Source organism: Kogia breviceps, chromosome 14 (assembly GCF_026419965.1).
Source record: "Kogia breviceps isolate mKogBre1 chromosome 14, mKogBre1 haplotype 1, whole genome shotgun sequence".
NCBI lineage: Eukaryota > Metazoa > Chordata > Mammalia > Artiodactyla > Physeteridae > Kogia > Kogia breviceps.
Genome location: NC_081323.1, coordinates 54,181,027 through 54,202,865, shown reverse-complemented (window position 1 = coordinate 54,202,865; position 21,839 = coordinate 54,181,027). Strand labels below are relative to the sequence as shown.

The 21,839-nt window shown below is 45.9% G+C and overlaps 1 protein-coding gene across 1 annotated transcript; it reads left to right on the top strand.

Annotated features, from left to right (window-relative positions):
- The first annotated feature begins 529 nt into the window (after positions 1 to 529).
- Positions 530 to 21,291, top strand: SUN5 (Sad1 and UNC84 domain containing 5). The gene is made up of 13 exons (XM_059038261.2): positions 530 to 615; positions 2,653 to 2,711; positions 2,907 to 2,975; positions 3,973 to 4,039; positions 4,928 to 4,989; positions 8,881 to 8,930; positions 10,207 to 10,241; positions 10,832 to 10,940; positions 17,671 to 17,749; positions 18,686 to 18,801; positions 19,307 to 19,474; positions 20,015 to 20,101; positions 21,160 to 21,291. The coding sequence occupies exons 1-13, from the start codon at positions 530 to 532 to the stop codon at positions 21,289 to 21,291; spliced, it is 1,119 nt and encodes a 372-aa protein (XP_058894244.1).
- The last annotated feature ends 548 nt before the right edge of the window (positions 21,292 to 21,839 follow it).

The following is a 21,839-nucleotide window of genomic DNA, read 5'->3' as shown; positions in this document are numbered from 1 at the left end:
TTCTGTATGCTTTTCTTTTTCACCAGTTAAAAGTAGAACTTTATTAAGACAACAACACATAAACATCGTTTTGTATTATGTAAAATACAAAACACCAGGGAGAAGCTCGGCATTACAGAATAAATTCATGTACAGCCTAAGAATGTGGGAAGTCTGGGGCAAAGAGGGGCCTGGGAGTAAGAAAAAGCAAGGCCTGGATATTGGCATGCCAGGTGTCTCCCCTGTCCAGCCCCTGAGTCCCTGGCATGGCCCTTCCTTTCCTGAGACCTCAATTTCTCCATCTTTAAAGTGGAAATTTGGTCAGAATGGGTTCCTTCAAGGGGAAGTTCCAGGGCCAAGCTAGAGACTGGGCTGACCATCCCCACCTGCTCTGTGAGGTCACAATGCCAACAGCTCCTCTTGACCCAGGGAAGAATCCACATGGCACCTTCCAGGGAACGCTAGGAGGTGGCAGCAGAAGTATCCACTTCCTCCTCACCGACTCCCAGAGAGCCCTGCCTCCAATTCCCCATCCTAGAGAAGGACATCGATGCCCCGGTCCTCGAGGAGCCCTGGCTACTCGTGTGACCCACGCGAAAATGGGGCCCACGTCCCCAGGGAAGTCAGACCCAGGAGGTGAGGACAGCATCCCCTCCCTCTGCCCAGCCCTTGACAGTTTACAAAATGCTGCCCCCTCAGCCTTTTCTTGGAAACCAGCGGGCATTACCAGCTGCGCCTACAGATGCAGCACCTGAGGTCAGAGAGATTGGACAGTGGCTTTCCTAAAGTCTCCCGACCAGGAAGTGGTGGGGCGGTTATCTTTTCAGCACGTGTTTACTGAGCGCCTGCTGCGTGCCAGGCACTGGGCAGAGTGCTGGGAGCACGGCGTTGCACCAGATGGGTGTGGTTCCTGCCCCTGTGGAGCTCACGTGAGGGAGACAGATAGTACATGAGAAAACACGCATCTCTGCCATCTTTATCTGTAGGAGAACTCTGGCTTCAGGTGATGGAAATTCCAGCTCAAAATGATGCCTACCTCTGGGCCCCCAGAACAGGTGTATATCCCAAGAGGTATACAAAACAGTTCACTGGGGTAAGGGGAAAAATTACTAGAACTTCAGTATGTATTTTCCTTTAGTTCATCCTCTTTTAATTTATATTCCTCAGGAAGGTAAAAATAAAGCTTGTACATTTGAAAGGGCAAATAATATATCAGCACACTTGTAGGCATATATATATATATATATATATATATATATATATATATATGTATGTATAGCTATACATATATATATATAAATAACATTGAGAGTATAATAAAAAATGATGTTTGGAGACCATTACCTTAAGAAATAAAGAAAATATGTATACTTATAGCTGATTCACTTTGCTGTACAGTAGAAACTAACACAAGATTGTAAAGCAACTACACTCCAATAAAAATTTTAAAAAAAGAAAAGAAAGAAAAACATACAACACGGAATATAGCTAATATTTTATAATAACTATAAATGGACTATAACCTTTAAAAATTGTGAATCACTGTATTGTACACCTGTAACGTATAAAATATTGTACAACTATATTTCAATTTAAAAAATTATTAAAGGAATAAAGAAAGTTTATCTCACATATTCAAAGGTCCCAAGATATGGGTAGCTCCTGAGAACATTAATGCTGAGGTTCTGCAGTGCCAGCCAAGACGCAGGTTCCTGCCATCTTTTTTTTTTTAAGTTTATTTATTTATTTATGGCTGTGTTGGCTCTTCGTTGCTTCGCGCGGGCTTTCTCTAGTTGCAGCGAGTGGGAGCTACTCTTCGTTGCGGTGCGCGGGCTTTTCTCTAGTTGTGGCGAGCGGGGGCTACTCTTCGTTGCGGTGCGCGGGCTTCTCATTGCGGTGGCTTCTCTTGTTGCGGAGCCCAGGCTCTAGGAGCGCAGGCTTCAGTAGTTGCGGCCCGTGGGCTCAGTAGTTGTGGCTCGTGGGCTCTAGAGTGCAGGCTCAGTAGTTGTGGCACACAGGCTTACCTGCTCCGTGGCATGTGGGATCTTCCTGGACCAGGGCTCGAATCTGTGTCCCCTGTGTTAGCAGACGGATTCTTAACCACTATGCCACCAGGGAAGTCTCTCCTGCCATCTTTTTGCTCTCCCTTTTGGCCTCCTCTCGTGGTCACAAGATGGCTACCACTGTCCCAGGGGTCACACAGAAGCATGGACATATAGGGTGGAAGGAGAGTGGGTATTGCATCCTGTAGGTCTCAGCTTAGCAATGAGAAAACCTTTCCCCCAAGTCCCAGACCCCTGTATCCACCCCCACACCTCACCCCTGCAGACTTCCGCATCCTTGTGCCAACAGCAAGGGGACTGAGAATACAAGAGGCTGTACAAGACCAATCAAGACCATCTAAATCATTTGGGGGAGAAGGGGACAAGGGACCAGAATCAGCCTTCTGCCAGTAAGAGGAGGGAGTGGCTTTTGGAAGACTGCCACAGCAAACTGAGTCCTTTCCTCTAAAGAGACCTGCATCGGGGGCCAGCCAGACCTGGGTCTCTCCCTGATTCGCAGTCCTGTGGTCTTGAGCAAACTTTCCTGCAATTCAGTTTCTCCATGTGGAAAATGGGGACACCACATTCCTTGTAAGTTGTAAAATGCAATTGTGAATCTTGTTGTTGCCAGGATCATCCAACGAGGCCGGAACATCTGCAGGCCGACAGAGGAGCCTTTGCCAAACACAAGTGAGAAGGGTGGGGAGAGGGGATCCCAGGGTCATTGTGGGCGGTGAGGGGCTGAGGCTAAAAGATGTCAAATGGACAACCCAGGGTCACCCAGCGAGGGGAGGGGCAGGGCAGGGGGCAGGGATGCTCCCCCAGTGTCTGCAGGCACCATGTCCCAGAGGCTGGCATGACATGACAGCCCTGTGCTCTCTGCAGGTGGCGCCTCCCTGTTGCCTCTCCGCATCAATGCCTCAGGTCTGACTCAGCGCATGCTGGGATGTATGTGTACGTATACACAGAAGAGCTGCCTTGGCCATCAACATGGGCCTGGGAAGAGGGCCCAGCCCCAAGTCGGGCTGCAGGTTGAGCTCTGGAGGTCTTCCCTTCAGAGGTGTCAGGGGTGTCATTCTAGCGAGGATCTCTTTGGCGGTTGGAGAGAGGGACTAGGAGAGAGACTTGCTGTTTGGAGGAGAAGCTAACTGCCAGCCCTTTTCTACTCTGCCATCAGGCTGGTCCCTGAAGTCATGGGAATGGTTCGATGCAACTCACCTTCACTTCAAGGACATTGTTCTGACCACACCCTAAAGATCAGTCTTCTGTGTTCATCCAGCCACACTTCCACTATTCATCCCCTCAGTCATGTATCCAACCATCTGTTCACATATCCACCTTTTGGAATATCCATGAATCCCATTAGTTCATCCATCCCTCCAATCCATTCACTGAGTCATCCATCAATTCACCCATACCTTTATTTGTTAATATTCACATCCACCCAGTCATCAACCCATCCATCCTTCTAACCCCCCTCTCATTCTCCCATCCTCTTATTCATCTTCCTATACATCTATCTTCCAAGCCATTCTCTTACCCCATCTTCCATTTATCCACGCATCCTTCCACCTATTCAGCCATCCTGAACCCCTACTTTTTGCCTAGCTCCCCAATGCGGGGCAATGCTAGGCACCCGGGGATGAACCAGCAAGGACTCTTCTACTGAGAAGCTCTCAGTGTCTGGGAATGGACATTAGCAAGGACATCTCAGACTTTTCATGTGCCTGAGTCACTTTTAAGTGTTTATTAACCGCCGGTTGCTAGCGGGTTTACTATAGTTCCAGTACTCACTCCAAGCTGATGCTTACCCATAAGTAGAGCAAAGGACTGTCCTGGGCTCGAATAGCAAATTGAGAGGGTCTCCCAACAACAAGGTCTCACCCCTGTGAGTTGTGGCAGGATAGGAATGAGGGTGCAGCTACTCACTGCTTTCCTGTCTTCTCCACAGCCTGGATCACCTGCCTGGCTTGCTTCCTGAGGACTCAGGCCCACCAGGCTCTGTTCAACACCTGCAGGTGAGCAGGGGCAGGTGAGCGGAGGGTTATGGGGACTGGAACCGTACACTGGTGACCATGGCAGCCCCATCACTGGTTTGGACCTCCCCTCAGATAAGCTATCTCAAACCTGGTTTTTATCGGATCGCCTCACCCCAGACCCCAGTGTGGCTCCCCATCGCTCCAGCACCTCAGCCTGTAGCCCTCTGAAATCTTGTCCCACCCTTTCTTTCCAAGCTCCTCTTATTCTGCTTTCTGCTGTGGATCCATTGGGCCAGCAAGGCTAGGATTCTCACTCCCTGGACCCACTATTCCTCTTCCCACCTCCATACCTTTGTACAGGCTGTTCTTCCTGCCTGCAATGCCTGTCCCATTCTTTCCCTTTCTGTTCCCTGCCCATGCAAATGCCTCTAAATTCCTGCAAGAGTTTTCTACCTCATTCATTCATTTACAGTTCATATTCTAAACGCTTCCTTAATGCCTACTCTGGGCCCAACCTGGCCTCCATCACTCATGAGCTCCCAGTTGGGTGGGGCAGGCAGACACCAAAAACAGTGCCAAGCTGGGAGTGTTGACTCTGGAGGGGACATTTGAATGAAACCCTGAAGGGTGCATTTCCCGGGAGAGAAGAAGGGAGGGGACAAACAGTATATAGATGGAGAGAGGGAGTGAAAAGGACATGGGTGACCACTGTGAGTTGATCTCTGATGGCTCCAGATACTGAGGTAAGAGCTTTCTTTCCTCTGAGATGCTGTGGAGCCACAGAATATGGCCAGCATTAGGGAGAGAGTGTCATTGCTCAGAAACGAACCTGTCTCTTGGGGTGGGAACAGGGAAAGGGCCAGGTTAAGACTTACTAGACTGTGCAAAGCCCTACGTCGCCTTGACCACTGCTTCTCTGTCTTCCAGATGCAAGCTGTTCCTCCACAAGCTCATGGAAAAGACAGGTGTTCTGATCCTCTGTGCTTTGGGTGCGTGTCCAGAGCCCTGCCCCATCCCAGGTGGAGGTATCCCTGGGCTCTTGCCCATCCTGGGAAGGGAAAGAGTGAGGGCTCTGGCACTGACTATGTGACACTGGGTCAGACACTGCCCCCCCTCTAGGAGCCTCAGTTTCCTCATCTGTCTAATCAGTGTTGCTCAGAAGATTAAATGAAACAGTGACCAAGAAAAATTTTTGAAAGCTAAGAAAAACTTTGAAAACTGTAAAGCTCTCCCCAGACCATGTTATGATAATCATTTCTCTCTCTCTATCTCTCTCTCTCTTTGGGTCTCTATGGCTTCCTACAAGACACCACCACCACCTCCGCATCACAGCTTTGCGTTTTTAAGCAAAGGAATCTCCTCCTTCCACTTAAGGGCATCACGGGGTTTGGAGCTGGGGGAGAAGTTCCTAGGAAATTAGAAAGTCCTAGGCAACATAACCCAACAGATAAGATTCTTTTAAATAGCTTTATTAAGGCGTACTTGACATACCATAAATCACCCCATTTTAAAGTGTATAATACAGCAGTTTTCAGTATATTCACAAAGTAGTGCACCCATCACTACTAACAAATTCCAGTATTTTCACTGCCCCCGAAAGAAACTTCCCAGTCCCTGGCAGTCAATCCCCATGTCCCCTCTGCTTCGATCTAGGCAACCACTAATTTATTTTCTGACTCTATGGATTTGCCTATTCTGGACATTTCATATAAATAGAATCATACAATATGTTGTTGTCTTTTGGTTCCTTTCACTTACAGTGTTTTCAAAGTTCATCCATTTGGTAGCATACGTAAGCATTTCATTCCTTTTTGTGGCTGAAAATCCATTGTATGGGTAAGCCACATTTTGTTTATCCATCCATCAACTGATATTAGGGTTGTTTCTACTTTTTGGCTGTTATTAATAAAGTTGCTATGAACATTCCTTTAATATTTTTGCATGGACACATGTTTTCAATTTTATTGGGTATATACCTACGTGTAGAATTGCTGGATTACTCTAACTATCTGAGGAATTGCCAAACTTCTCTTCCAAATGGCTGCACCATTTACATTCCCACCAGCAATGTGTGAGGGTTCCAATCATTTTTTTTTTTAACATCTTTATTGGAGTATAATTGCTTTACAATGGTGTGTTAGTTTCCGCTTTACAACAAGGTGAATCAGTTATACATATACATTATGTTCCCATATCTCTTTCCTCTTGCATCTCCCTCCCTCCCACCCTTCCTATCCCACCCCTCCAAGTGGTCACAAAGCACCTAGCTGATCCATTTTTTTAAACATCTTTATTGGAGTATAATTGCTTTACAATGGTGTGTTAGTTTCTGCTGTATAACAAAGTGAATCAGCAATACATATACATACATCCCCATATCTCCTCCCTCTTGTGTCTCCCTCTCACCCTCCCTATCCCACTCCTCTAAGTGGACACAAAGCACTGAGCCAATCTCCCTTCCAATCATTATTGTCTGTCTTTTATCAGCCATCCTAGGTCATGTGAAGTGATATCTCATTATGGTTCTTATTTCATGTCCCTAATGACTAATGATGTTAAGCATCTTTCCTTGTGCTTATTGGCCATTTGTATATCATCTTTGGAGAAAGGTCTATTCAGATCTTTGCCTATTTTTAAATTGGATTGTTTGACTTTTTATTATTGAGTTCTAAAAATTCCTTGTATAGTCAGGATACAAGTCCCTTATCAGATATATGATTTACAAATATTTTCTCTTATTCTGTGGGTTGTCTTTCTTGATAAAGTCCTTTGATTAAGGCCAATTGTAAATTTTGATTAAGTCAAATTTATCTGTGTTTTCTTTTGTGATATGTGCTTTTGGTGTCATATCTAAGAAACCATTGTCTAGCCCAAAGTGATGAGGATTTACTCCCATATTTTCTTCTAAAATTTTTATAGTTTTAGCCCTTACATTTAGGTCCATGGTTCATTTTTTAGTTAATTTTTGTATATGGTGTGAGGTAAGGGTCCAACCTTATTCTTTTGAATGTAGATATACAATTGTTCCAGTACCATTTATTGAAAAGACCATTCTTTTCCCCATTAAATTGTCTGGTACCCTTACTGAAAATCAACTGACCATAAATATGAGGGTTTATTTCTGTACTCTCAAGTCTATGCTATTGACCTATATGTCTATCTGTTTGCTAGTACTACCCTGGATTGGTTGCTTTACAGTAAGTTTTGAAATCTAGAAGGGCAAGTCCTCCAACTTTGTTCTTTTTAAGATTGCTTTGTCTATTATGGGTCCCTTACATTACAATATGAATTTTAGGATCAACTTTTCCATTTCTACAAAAGAGGCCATTGGGATTGCATTGATCCACACATGAATCTGAGGAGTGTTGTCACCTGAACAATGTTAAGTCTTCCAATCCATGAACATTGGGCTGTCTTTCCATTATTGATGAATAACTCTATGCCGCCTTTAATTCTTTCAGTGATGTTTTGTAGTTTTCAGAGTGCAAATTTTGTACTTTTGTTGAATTTATTCCTAAGTATTTTATTCTTTGACATTCTGTTATAAATGGAATTGTTTTCTTAATGTCATTTTCAGATTGTTCATTGCTAGTGTTTAGAAATACAGTATCCTCAGGGGGACTGGTTCCAGGAACCCCTGTATATACCGAAGTCTGCAGATGCTCAAATCTCTTATATAAAATCATGTGGCACAGTGAATACAGTCAGCCCTCCTTACTTGCAGGTTTTACATCCCCAGATTTGACCAACTGCAGATGGAAATTTAGATCAGCAGTTGGTTGAATCTGCAGATGTAAAACCCCCAACATGGAGAGCCGACGGTATATTTATTGAAAAAAATCTGTGTGTAAGTGAACTCCACAGTTCAACCCCTTGTTGTCAAGGATCAACTGTACAATTGATTTTTGTGTACTGATCTTGTATCCTGCAACCTTGCCAAATTCATGTGTTACTGCTGACACTGGGCAAGACACCCGGTCTTGTATACTTTAGGATCTCTATATGCAACATCATGTCATCTGCCTTTTATTTCTTTTTCTTGACTAATTGACCTGGCTGTAAGCTCCAGGATAATGTTAAATAGAAATGGCAAGAGCAGGGAATTCCCTGGTGGTCCAGTGGTTAGGACTCATTGGTTTCACTGCCAGGACCCGGGTTCAATCCCTGGTCTGGGAACTAAGATCCCACAAGTTGCATGGTGCTGTCAAAAGAAAGGGAGGGAAGAAGGAAGGAAGGAAGGAAGGAAGGGAGGGAGGGAGGTAGAGAGGGAGGGAGGGAGGGAGGGAGGAAGAAAGAGAGAGAAGGGAGGAAGAAAGAGACAGAAGGAAGGAAAGAAAGAAAGAAAGAAGAAAGAAAGGGAAAGAAAGAAAAATGGCAAGAGCAGACCTCCAATCTTTCACCATTAAGTATGATGTTAACTGTGGGTTTTCATAAATGGCCTTTTTCAAACTGAGGAAGTTCCATTCTATTCCTGGTTTGTTGAGTGTTTTATCATGAACAACCAATGGGTTTTACAAGCTTTTAATAATGGTTTGCATAATGAGATTTCAGGCAGCACAGATATCATAAAATGCAGGGGAGACCACACCCCCTTTTCTTCTCCTTGCCAATTATCCCCAGTAAGATTGAGACAGGAGAGGGAGAGGAGACAGATTATTTGGTTTATGTGAGACACTTTGCATATATGACATCATTCAATCATGAAGTGGATATTACTGCTATTCCCATTTTACAGAGGAGGAAACTGAAGTGTAGAGAGATTAGTAACTTCTCCCAAATGCTAGTAAGTGGTAAGGCTGGGATTTGAATCCAGATGGCTTCACTCCAGAGCTCTTAACCTTTCATCTTAAATGGCTCGTTCTCATTCCCCATCCCCACAGGATTCTGGGTGCTTTCTATGCACTTGCCGTCCAAAATGGAAGTCTGGCAGGTAAGTGTGTGCTCTCTTCAGGCCCCACCACTGACTGGCCTCACCCCAGCCAGTCAATGTCACCTTCATAAGCTCCTTTCACTCTTACCACATCTGGACGCTACTCAGTTCCTGACTCATTCCAGCTCCAAATCTCTGCCTTTGCCATGCCACCCATCTGGAACCCATTTCTCCTGCCAAAATGTGACTTTTGAGGACCAGATGCATAGTTCCTCCTCCGGGATGCCTCTCCTTTCACTCATTCCCAGAAGTGACCCATCTCTTCTTTATCAAGGCCCCCACCTAGAGTGGGATGGTGAGGCCAAGGAACACATTTCTCTCTCTAGTCAAGGCAGTTTGTTCTTCTGCTTAATTGAGATGAGACCATTTGCTTTGTGGTTCCTGGAGAAGAAGGAGGAGGTAATCAACGGTCAGAGTTCCCTGTCTAAGGACAGCAAAGAGCCCTAGAGAGAAAGGGGATCTGATGGGCTTGTCCTTCCCTCTCCTCTTCTCCCCTCATGAACTTCATCATATATATGCTTCAAGATCCAGCTAAAATGTCACCTCCTCCAGGAACACCTAAGCAGAGGTAGTCACATTCCCCTCTCCCACAATTTTCTGTAAACATAAATGCAATTTTTTTATAATCATAACTATTTCCCCAACTGTATTGGGAGTCCTTGAAGGCAGAGCCAGGTCTGATTCATTCCAGCAATGTCCACCTCAATGCCAGGCACAGGGTGGACACGATCAATGCTGGATGTCTAGATGGCCTGATGGGAATGTGAATGGTTAGGGGATGGAAGTAATGGATGTAGGAATGGAGGAAAAATGGATGGATGAATGGAAGAGTGTACAGATGACAGAGTGGATGGATGGGAGGGCAGATGGGATAGGGTGGGTAAATGGATGGATGGATGGATGGATAGTTGAGTGGGATGGAAGGTAGATGGGAGGGTAGAGAGAAGCATGCATGCATGGATTGATGAGAGGGTCAATGGATAAGGTAAGGAAGATGGAAAGGAGGGTAGATGGATAAGGAAGATTGGATAAATGGAGGAGCAGACAGATGGGAAAGGGTAGATGGAAGTGTATGTGGATGGATGAATAAAAAGAAAGGTAAATTGGATTTTGAATGGATGGCAGGTGGATGGGTGGGTCGGAGGGTGGAAGAATAAATAGGAAAGTGGATGAGTGGATGGATTTATGGTTGCGGGAGGATGGATGGATGAAACTCTATTGGGCCCAGATTACGCCATCTGAAGAAGATCCCTTGCTTTCCTCAACACCTCACCAGGATGAAAGCATAAATAGTCCACTGAAGAGCTTGAGGTAAGAAGAATCTGCTAAATAGTCCTATTGTCACCTAAAAAGAAGAGCTATAGCCAGGACCTGATATGTATTGGCTAAGAATGTGGGCTCTGCCAGAAAACCTGGGTTTAAATCCCAGTTTCCATACTTCCTACTGGCTAAACTTATGCAAGTCTCTTCACATCTCTGGGCCTTTGATTCTCCATTTATGAGTAACGTATAACATCCACCTTGTTCTAGGTAATTATGGGTATTAAAGAAGATGTAAACTCTCTTGAATAGTTCCTGGTCCATAGTTAGTGCTCAGCAAAGAAGAAATTTTAACCAACAAGATACCACCTGGTGGCAGCATCCTTAAATGCAGACAAAATATTCAAATATTTAGAAGGAATGAGCTGGGTTTAAGGATAGTTGGATAGTCCAAGCAGAAGGAAGAGCATGAGTAATATTTTAGAGTTAAGAACTTTCTGGGTAGGTTCAGGGATGGGCCCATGAGAGTGGAAAAATATGAAGCTAGTTCTTTGTGGGCTGACTGGCAAAGGTAGAAGCTGAGGGTAATAGCAGCAGCATCACAAATTGGTCAGTCCATATTCTCACTCCTTCCTCATAAGGATGTACCAAGAAAAGGTGCGACATCATGCTGGGGAAATCCAGGACCTACGAGGTAACTTGAATCAGCTCATTGCCAAGCTCCAGAAGATGGAAGCCATGTCAGATGAGGTGAGATGCTGGCCATTCTGCCCCCAAACACCTGACCTCTCTTTGTTTGATGCCCCTCTCCTCATATCCCAAGGTTTGGTGGAGCATATCCCACAATAATTTCCTGGGAAAGAGCAAAGTAAGAGGTATATTAATTTTTTAAGAACTTGCATGTTTGAAAACATCTTTACTCTACTCTTGCACTTGATTGATAGTTTGGCTGGGAATAGAATCCTAGATAGGAAATTTTTCCCTGAGGATTTTGAAAGACGTCCACTATTGTGTTCTATTTTATACTGTTGCTTTAGAGAAATTTAATGTCACTCTTATTATTTGTCCTTTGAGTGTGATCTGTTTTCATTCCTGCTAGTTTGTAGGATATTCTTTCTACCTCCAGTGTTCTATATTTAATCTGCTTGGGGGATTTCTGAAATTATTGACTCTCTGGGTTGATTTTGTTTCAATAGTTTAGGAAAATTCTTCGCTATTATTTCTTAAAATATTGTTTCTACCCCATTATCTATCTCCTCTCCTGGGACTCCAATTACATCTATGCTAAACTTTAAAATGCCTTCCACATAATTCCTATATTATTACCTGGTTTGCTTGTTTTTTCATTCTTTTTCTCTATGTGCTTAAGTTTTGATACTTCCTCTTCATCTTTCTTCAGGTTAACTAATAATCCTGTAGTCTGTTCTGTCCAATCTACTCTTAAACCTTTCCATTAAGTTCTTAATTTCATATATTGCATTGTTTAGTTCTAGAATATATATTTGATTCTTTTTCATAGATTTTAATTCTATGGTGAAATTCTCCATCATTTTTCATCTATGCTGTCGATCTTTTCCTTTATTTTATTTAACATACTGTTCACAATTAATTTAAAATCCTTGTCTGCTAAATCTAATATCTGGATCATCTATGGTCTCCTCCTATTTTCCATTTTTTCTTTGGAGTATCAATCTTATGGTTTTGGTTTTTCATGTCTGGTAATTTTTTAGCGTTTTCTGGACATTGTTTACAAAAGAACTAGATGCTCCAGATAATTATAATTTCAAACAGGGAGAGTTCCCCCTTTTCTTTGTAAGGAAGATGAAGTATACTGATCACTTCTATGTAAACGTGCATTGAACTGGTTCAGACCTGGATTGCAATTTTTATAGGATTTAGTCAGAGGTTTTCAGTTTAACCCTCTAGCCTCCTGCCCGTGCAGTTTCAAAAATTGGTAAATGTCTTTTTTTTTTTTGGCTGTGTTGGGTCTTCGTTGCTGTGTGTGGGCTTCTCATTGTGATGACTTCTCTTGTTGCGAAGCTCAGGCTCTAGGTTTGTGGGCTTCAGTAGTTGTGACGGCAGGCTCAGTAGTTGTGACTCGTGGGCTCTAGAGTGCAGGCCCAGTAGTTGTGGTGCACGGGCTTAGTTGCTCCATGGCACATGGGATCTTCTGGACCAGGGATCGAACCCATGTCCCCTGCATTGGCAAACAGATTCTTAACCACTGCACCACCAGGGAAGTCGTGGTAAATGTCTTCATGGGAAAGACTTCCATGTGTTTGAGGCCTCTTGAGTTTCCAATTTTTTAAAATTTATTTTATTGAAATATAGTTGATTTGCAATGTTGTGTTAATTTCTGCTATACAGCAAAGTGATTTAGTTATACATATATATACATTCTTTTTCATACTTTTCCATTATGGTTTATCTCAGGATATCGACTGTAGTTCCCTGTGCTATACAGTAGGACCTTTATCCATTCTATATATAATAGTTTGCATCTGCTAGTCCCAAACTCCCAGTCCATCCCTCCCCCACTTCCCCTCCCCCATGGCAACCACAAGTCTGTTCTCTATGTCTGTGAGTCTGTTTCTGTTTTGTAAATAAGTTCATTCGTGTCATATTTTAGATTACACATATAAATGATATCATATAGTATTTGTCCTTCTCTTTCTGACATACTTCACTTAGTGTGATCATCTCTAGGTCCATCCATGTTGCCACAAATGGCATTATTTCATTCTTTTTTATGGCTGAGTAGTATTCCATTTTATATATGTATATATACCACATCTTCTTTATCTATTCATCTGTTGATGGCCATTTAGGTTGTTTCCATGTCTTGGCTATTGTAAATAGTGCTTAAATGAACATTGGGTGCATGTATCTTTTCGAATTATAGTTTTGTTTGGATATATGTCCAGGATTGGGATTGTAGGATCACATGGCAACTCTATTTTTAGCTTTTTGAGGAACCTCCATACTGTTTTCCATAGTGGCTGCACCAATTTACATTCCCACCAACAGTGTAAGAGGGTTCCCTTTTCTCTACACCCTCTCCAGCATTTGTTATTTGTAGAATTTTTAATGATGGTCATTCTGACTGGTGTGAGGTAGTCCCTCATTATTTTGATTTGCATTTCTCTAATAATTAGCAATGTTGAGTATCTTTTCATGTGCCTGTTGGCCATCTGTATGTCTTCTTTGGAGAAATGTCTATTTAGGTCTTCTGCCCTTTTTTTTTTTTTCTTGGTACGCAGGCCTCTCACTGTTGTGACCTCTCCCGTTGCGGAGCACAGGCTCCGGACGCGCAGGCTCAGCGGCCGTGGCTCACGGGCCCAGCCGCTCCGCAGCATGTGAGATCCTCCCAGACCGGGGCACGAACCCGTGTCCCCTGCATCGGCAGGCGGACTCTCAACCTCTGCGCCACCAGGGAAGCCCTGCCCATTTTTGATTGGGCTGTTTGGTTTTTTATTATTGAGTTGTATGAGCTGTTTGTACATTTTAGAAATTGAGTCCCTGTTGGTCGCATCATTTGCAGATATTTTCTCCCAGTCTGTAGGTTGTCTTTTCATTTTGTGTATGGTTTCCTTTGCTATACAGAAGCTCATATGTTTGATTAGATTCCATTTGTTTATTTTTGCTTTTATTTTTATTGCCTTGGGAGACTGATCTAAGAAAAACGATTGGTACAATTTATGTCAGAGAATGTTTTGCCTATGTTCCCTTCTAAGAGTTTTATGGTGTCATATCTTATATTTAAGTCTTTTAGCCATTTTGAGTTTATTTTTGTGTATGGTGAGAGGGTGTGTTCTGACTTCATTGATTTCATGTCGCTATCCAGCTTTCCCAACACCACTTGCTGAAGAGACTGTCTTTTCTCCATTGTATCAATATATTCTCACCTTCTTTGTCAAAGATTAATTGACCATAGGTGTGTGGATTTATTTCTGGGCTTTGAGTTTCCAATATTGTATACAAAATCTCTGACCCCACTGGAAGCCTTCTCTGCCAGGGTCAAGCTTGGATTCTCAGCCTCTAATTGTACCCATATTGGTTTAGGGCCCTCAGGTAAGCACAGCTGTAGCTACTCAGTATTGTTTTAGCATTTCTTCTAGGGCAGGAGTTCTTACAGTGAGGTCCCTATTCCAGCAGCATCTGCATTAACTGGAAAAATGTTAGAAATTTCAAATTAATGGGCCCCACCCAGACCTACCAAATCATATACTCTGATGATGGGAACCAACTATCTATGTTTCAATAAGTCTTTCAGTGATTCTAGCACACAATAAGGAGAATCACTGTTCTAAGGCTTTAACCTCTTGCTTGTTTTGTTTTGGGGTGCCCTTCCTCAGAGGCACTTGGTTTACTAAGGCTTGTGAGACCAGGAAGTTTTATTCTGCCTTTCAGAAGCTTGCAAAGTAGCCCTTTAGCTTCTTACATAGTCTTGGGGTTCAGTTAGCATCTAATGGAGGAAACTGGTCATGGTCAAGGCTCCTCAAATCTCCAATTTTGTCTCACCCACTCTATGTAACTGTTACAAACTTTGCTACTTTCTCTTTTACCAGTAGCAGCCCCTTGTCTGACCTAAACTCAGATCCTCAACCCATGCCCAGAATCATCAAATGCCCCAGGGATGCTTTTAAGAATGTCAGCACATTTTAGAGTGATTGTTCCCTCTCTAGAATTTTAGTCCCTCTGTTCCTGTTTCTTTCATAGCTCAGTGATGGTTTTAAAATATGATTTAGTAAACTATCTGGCTTTTTCTAGTTGTTGTTGTTTTGTTTTGTTTTGCAGTATGCGGGCCTCTCACTGTTATGGCCTCTCCCGCTGCGGAGCACAGGCTCCGGACGCACAGGCCCAGCGGCCACGGCTCACGGGCCCAGCCGCTCCGCGGCACGTGGGATCTTCCCGGACCAGGGCACGAACCCGTATCCCCTGCATCGGCAGGCAGACTCTCAACCACTGCGCCACCAGGGAAGCCCTCTAGTTGTTTTTAGTGGGACCATTGGTTCTCTGTAACTTACTACATCTTACCTAGAAGCCCTACATCTTACCTTATATCTGAAATGTCATAATAATGTGCCTATGGGCTGGCCACACTTGGAACCCTTTTAATTTGGAAACGTGTTCTTTAGTCCTAAGAAATGTTCTTTAAGAAAGACAAATATAATATGATATCACTTATATGTGGAATTTAAAATATGATAAAAATGGACTTATTTGCAAAACAGAAACAGACTCACAGACATAGAAAACAAACTTATGGTTTCCAAAGGGGAAAGGAGGGAGAGATAAATTAGAGGTGGAGTTTGGGATTAACATATACACACTACTATATATGAAATAGATAAACAACAAGATCCTACTGTATAGCACAGGGAACTATATTCAACATCTTTTCCTATAATAGAAAAGAATTTGAAAAATATATAGATGTGTATACCTGAATCATTTTGCTGTACACCAGAATCTAACATAACAATGTAAATCAACTATACTTCAATTTAAAAAAAAGAAATGTTCTTTAATCATGTGATTAAATTAATGATTTCCCCCTGGCCCTGGTTGCTCTATTCTCATTTTTGAAACTCCTTATTATGTGGATGTCAAACTCCTAAACTAATCCTCTGGGAATTTTTTCCTTTCACCCCATTTTCCTCTCTTTATCTTTTTGCTCTAGAGTTGAGAAAACATTGTCAGCTTTATCTATGAAAACTTCTACTGAGTTTTTCATTTCTGCTAATGTATTCTGAATGTGTAATGATTTTCTCTTTGTTCTCTCGGTGCTCCTTTTCCTATTTTTATTTTCCTATTCTTATTTTCCTATTCTTATTTTATAGATGCAATATCTTTTCTTTTTTTATCTTTTTATGAGCAATATCTTTTCTTACCTTTTGGAGCTCAGCTCTTACCTCTCCGTGCCTCAGTTTCCACATCAACGAAATAGAGTAATAATCACTGCCCTATAACACTCTGGTTATTATCCTAGTTATCACTGCTGCATGACAAACCATCTTAAAACGTAGTGGTGCAAAACTACCATTTTATTATGTTCAGAGATTCTGTGGGTCAGGAATTCAGAGAGGACACAGCGGGGATGGTTTGTCACTGCTTCACGATGTCTGGGGCCTCAGCTGGGAAGACTTGAAGGCTAGGGGTGACTCAATAGCTGGGTCTGGAATCATCTGGAGGAATCTTTATTCACTTGTCTGGAGGTTGATGCTGGCTGTCGGCTGGGAACTCAGGGCTGTTGACTAAAGCACCCATAGGTGGTCCCTTCGTATGGCACGGGCTTCCTCACAACTCAGCAACTGGCTTTCAAGAGTGAGCGTCCCCAAAGAAGCAGGCGGTTCACCTTTTAGGACTGAGCCCACAAGTCATACAGCATCACTCCTGCCATAGTCACAGGTTCATCCAGACCGATGGGGAGGGAACTGAAGTCCCGCGTCTCCATGAGAAGGGTGTCAAAGCCACACTGAAGGAAGAGCGGGCAACGGGAGACATTTTTGCAGCCATTTTTAGAAAATACAATCTGCCACAGCTGTGAAGCGTCTAACAAAATAATAGCCAGTGATTATTGAGCACCAACTGTGCTAAATGCTTTGCAGTCTTTCTCTGGCAACAGTGCATAGTGGTTAAGAGCCTGAACTCTGGAACTAAAGTTTCCAGGTCTGCCTCTTAACAGCTGTGTGACCCTGGACAAGTTACCCTTTTGTGCCTCAGCGTTCTCCTCCTTAAAATGGGGATGATAGGGCTTCCCTGGTGGCGCAGTGGTTGAGAGTCTGCCTGCCGATGCAGGGGACACGGGTTCGTGCCCTGGTCCGGGAAGATCCCACATGCCACTGAGCGGCTGGGCCCGTGAGCCATGGCCGCTGAGCCTGCGCGTCCGGAGCCTGTGCTCCGCAACGGGAGAGGCCACAACAGCGAGGCCCACGTACCAAAAAAAAAAAAAAAAAAAAAATGGGGATGATAATAGTACATACCTCCTAGGGTTGCTGTGAAGGCATAAGAGTGACCATATGTGAAGCCAAAGACAGTCCTGGCATATAGTAGAGGCTTTATGAGTCTCAGCTCTAATCCTTGCAAAAATAGGAGGAGGAAGCGATTATCAGCCCATCTTACAGACAAGAAAATCGAGGCTCAGGGGGCGGTAAATAGCCCAAGGGCCCTTAGCAGGAAAGGTCTGTCTGATTCCAGGTCCCCTGCCCTTAACTTCACTGAGACTCCTGGTCCTGCATGTGTGACATCCCATCACAGTGGGTATGAAAATACTAAGTAACTCCATGGGTGGGATAGGGCTGGTCCTGCGCTTCCTCACAGCATAGCACCAGGAAGCCCTGTGTGTGGACCACACAGGGGCAAGCAGGTAGGGACAAGAGGGAGTCCTGAAGGCACACATCACCTGGTGTGAACACGCCTGTGGACCATGATCCGTAAGAATGCACCAGTGCACAGCTTGGGTTTTCTGCCTTCTCAGCAAAAAATGGCCCAGAAAATAATGAAGATGATCCAAGGAGATTACATTGAAAAGCCGGACTTTGCCCTGAAGTCGATAGGTGAGTACCTCCCCCCGCCCCCACCCCCACCTTGCCCCACCAATCGGCCCACCTCCAGTTTCCTCAGAAACCCTTCAGAGGGTAGATTTCAGTTCTGGTCTGGGGCACACTCTGCTGCTGGGAAGTTTGTCCTCAGAGCTAACCTCTGCCTCCCAGTGGTCTCCTTGCTACAGTTTTCCGTTTTCTCCCACGGCAGCTGAGGTGGGGAGGGAGGGCCCTTCCCCACCTCTCCCCCACCCATCATCCTCCCAACCCAGGGGTCAGCAGAGCTGTCCCTGCCCGGCTGGGGAGACTGACCACGGGCCCAATTACAGTTGGGAATCGTGCCTTGGAAAAATAAAGCCAGTGGCTGCGGTAGAGGGGTGGGAAGGAGGGCGCTGGGTTGAGACCTGGTGAGGAGGGAAAAGTGTTCCAGACTGAGGGAACCGACGTGAAAGGTGCCCCAGTGAGGGGCTGCGTGGAAGGCGGGGAGGTGGGCCGGCAGGGCGGGCTGCCCTGTGCTGACAGTACCAGCTCACACAGGCACCCCCAGGCCCAAGGAGATGTAGGGTCAGAAGGCATCAGTCTAACTTCTCAGGCCCGGAGTTTCCTCCTCTGTGAAATGGGTATAATCATGGCCATAGTAATAATAACTAGGCTGACGTAAGTGAGCAAGCACCTTACTTCACACCAGGCGCTGATGGGAAAACAGTTTGGTGTATTAACTCCTTGTAACCTCACAACAACCCTATGTAATGGATGCCATCATTACTACTATTATTGTTACTATTATTACTCCCATTTCCCAGAGGAGAACACTAAAGTCCAGAGAGCACCAGCGACCCTTCCAAAGTGCTCCCCCGGCCTATAGTGAGTCTCCCCTCCACCAGGCAGAAGCCAGGGCTGCTCAGCTGAGACACCCCTCCCCCCCACCCTGCACCATCACCTCCCATACAGGGGCCTCCATCGACTATGAGCAAACGTCAGCCACATACAACCACGACAAGGCTCGCTCTTACTGGAACTGGATCCGGCTGTGGAACTATGCACAGCCCCCGGACGTGATCCTTGAGGCAGGAGGAATGGCCGACTTGGGGAGAGTGGCAGGGGTGTGGTCAGGGGCCTGGGGGCAGGAACTGAAGGCAGAGGTTGCAGTGAGAGTGCAGGGGGTGGGGGCCTGGGGCAGGGGTAGGGGTAGGAACAAGAGAGCGGGGTGCAGAGGCAGAGAAAGGGGGCAACTGATGGGGCGAGGGGGTGCTCTAGGGAGAAGTCAGCAAGCAAGGGCAAGAGGCGAGTGCAGACAGCAGGAACCCCCGGGGGGCTAGTGGGGGGGCAGGCACAGGGGCAAGGACAGCCTGCTTTGGCACAGGAAAGGGCTCCTCCCCCAGCTCATCTTTGCTATCTACAGTCAGGGCAACTTCCTGCTGTTGGTGGTACTCGAGCCAAGCTTTGTAGGCAGGAAGGATCTGGCTCATCCAGGAGGGCCGAGGAGGTGTAGGCGAGCCAGGGTGGGATGAGGAATCTGCTCTCACCCACCCACCCACCCAGCAAAGCCCTCATTGCATCTGCCACTTCTAGCCCAACGTGACACCTGGCAACTGCTGGGCCTTCTCGGGTCACAGAGGCCAGGTGACCATCCAACTGGCCCAGAAGGTCTACCTGTCCAATCTGACACTGCAGCACATCCCCAAGACCATCTCACTGTCAGGCAGCCTGGACACTGCCCCCAAGGACTTCGTCATCTACGTGAGCAAGCCCTGGCCGGGAGCGATGCTTAACTGAGGGAAGGGACAGCTCATAATGGCAGTATTCCAGGCACTGTGATAAACTGTCTGCACAATTCCTGAAGCCTGCAGGGCCTAAGGAAGCCTGGCTTCCTTAAGCCAGCCTTAAGGCTGGGAATGGCCAGGGTCGGGGTCGGATCACAGCCTTCAAGGAAAGGGGGTAAACAGTACTTTATTTCAACCCAAGCTTCTCAGAACCAATTTAGTCTTCAGAGACCATTAAGCCCCCATTTTACAGATAAGAAAACTGGAGATTCAGAGAAAGGGCAGGGAAACATCAAACCCTACAAGTCAATGGCAGAGTTAGAAGTGGACCCCTAACCTTCTGACTCCCAGTCCAATGCTCTTTCCTATTCATTACTCTGTGCTACAGTGGAACAGTGCCCAAAGAGGTAGGGAGCTCCCCATCCTGGGAGGTGTGCAAGTCTCGGCTGGGAGAAGGCAGCCCCCTCTAGAGGTCCTACCTGTGCCTGACACTTTCTTCTTGGTTCTGATTCTCCAGGGCATGGAAGTTTCCCCAAAGGAGGAGGTGTTCCTGGGGGCGTTCCAGTTTCAGCCAGAAAACATCATTCAGATGTTCCAGCTCCAGGTACCTGAGAAAAGCCGCCCCTGTTGAGCATCTAATGAACACACAGCCCTGTGCAGGGCTTTACCCAGTGGACCCCACTTCATCTCCCAGCAGCCCGAGGACGTGCACAGTTGTCACTAACCCATTGACAGATGAGGAAACTGAGGCCCAGAGTGATAGAGCTACTGCCCAGGGCCTAGAGTAGGACCCTGAGGCGACCTATTTGCTTCTATTTCCTGGACCTGCCCAGGATCCCTCCCAGGGACAGCAGGTGTTGAGCAGGTGGGGCCCGTCAGGCCAGGGTTGCTGGCCTCAAACTTAGTGTCTCCATACTGGGGGGCCACATGATCAGCACCTGGTCCAACCAGAGGTGGGGAAGCTGAGGCCTGGAGGGGAGGGAGTTGGAGACAGAAGCAGGACCAGAGGGTGGCTGCTGGAATGGCCCTGAGACTCAGTGGAATGTCTAGGCTTGGGAATCAGGCTGACCCTGACCCAAATCCTGACCCAACCAAAAGTTCTGTGTGATCTCAGGCCATTCCCTTTCTCTCTGGGCCTCAGTTTCCCCTGGTGTAATTCCCTGGGAGGTGGAGACCATCCTGTGAGATCTCACAGGCCAAGGCCCCCTTTTGCACTGGGCTCCATCCCCTCTGGGGAGGGTGCAAAAAGGGGAGGGGGAAGCACTTACAGAGCACCTACTGTGTGCCAGGTGCCAGTAAGCCATCTGGTCCCAAGATCTCATTTCATGCTTATGGCAACCCTGAGAAGCAGATATTACCCCTCCCTCTTACAGACGGGGAACTGAAGCCCAGAGAGGGCGTGGTTTGCCCAGGGTCCCGGAGCACGTATGTGCTGTGCTGGGATGCATTCCTCATCACAGTCTATCTGTCCTCTGGCCTCATCCCCTTCCATCCCAGCCCCTGAGTAGCAACTTACTGTGTGGCTTTGGGACATTCTGCTCTCTGAGCTTCAGTTTCCCCACCTGAGGAAATGGAGGGTTCCCTTCCTCTCCCAAACACTCCTCTGGACAGGCCGGGTGGCGGTCTATGGTGAGCTGCTCCCTGTCTGTGACTCTTTTCTAGAACCACCCTCCCAGGACTTTTGGAGCAGTCAAGGTGAAGATATCGAGCAACTGGGGGAACCCACGCTTCACCTGCCTATACCGAGTGCGTGTGCACGGCTCTGTGACTCCACCCAGAGAACAGCCTAACTAGAGGCCCCACCCTGAGAGAGATTAAAGTTTATTCTTCATGCCCCTGCCCAAGTCTGAGTGTCCTTTGGCCCTGAAAAGTGAGGGTGGGCTAGGGTTTGATGTCTGAAGCTCAGTTAGCAATTATCAATCACGTGCTGGGTACCCAGGAACCCTCATAGCAGCCCCATGAGGCCCCATTTCACAGATGGGGACAATGAAGTCCCCAAGCAAAAAAAAAAAAAATGACTTGCCAGAAGTCACAGCCAGCAAATGGCAGCACTAGGATTCACGGCCAGGCAGGCTGATGCCCGTACATGACTCAGCCTCCTGGCTTCAAGTCAAGCTCTGCCCCTGACCCGAGTGTGATCTTGGGCAAGACCCAGCCCTCTCAGTCTCTCCATCTGTACAATGGGGACAGAACTATGGCTGTTGTATCAGATGATGTGGGAGATGAGAAATCCCACCATTGACCATCACAAGAGTGTTTCAGCATCACTGATCATTACGGAAATGCAAATCAAAACTACAATGAGATACCACTTCACACCCATTAGGATGGCTATCATCAAA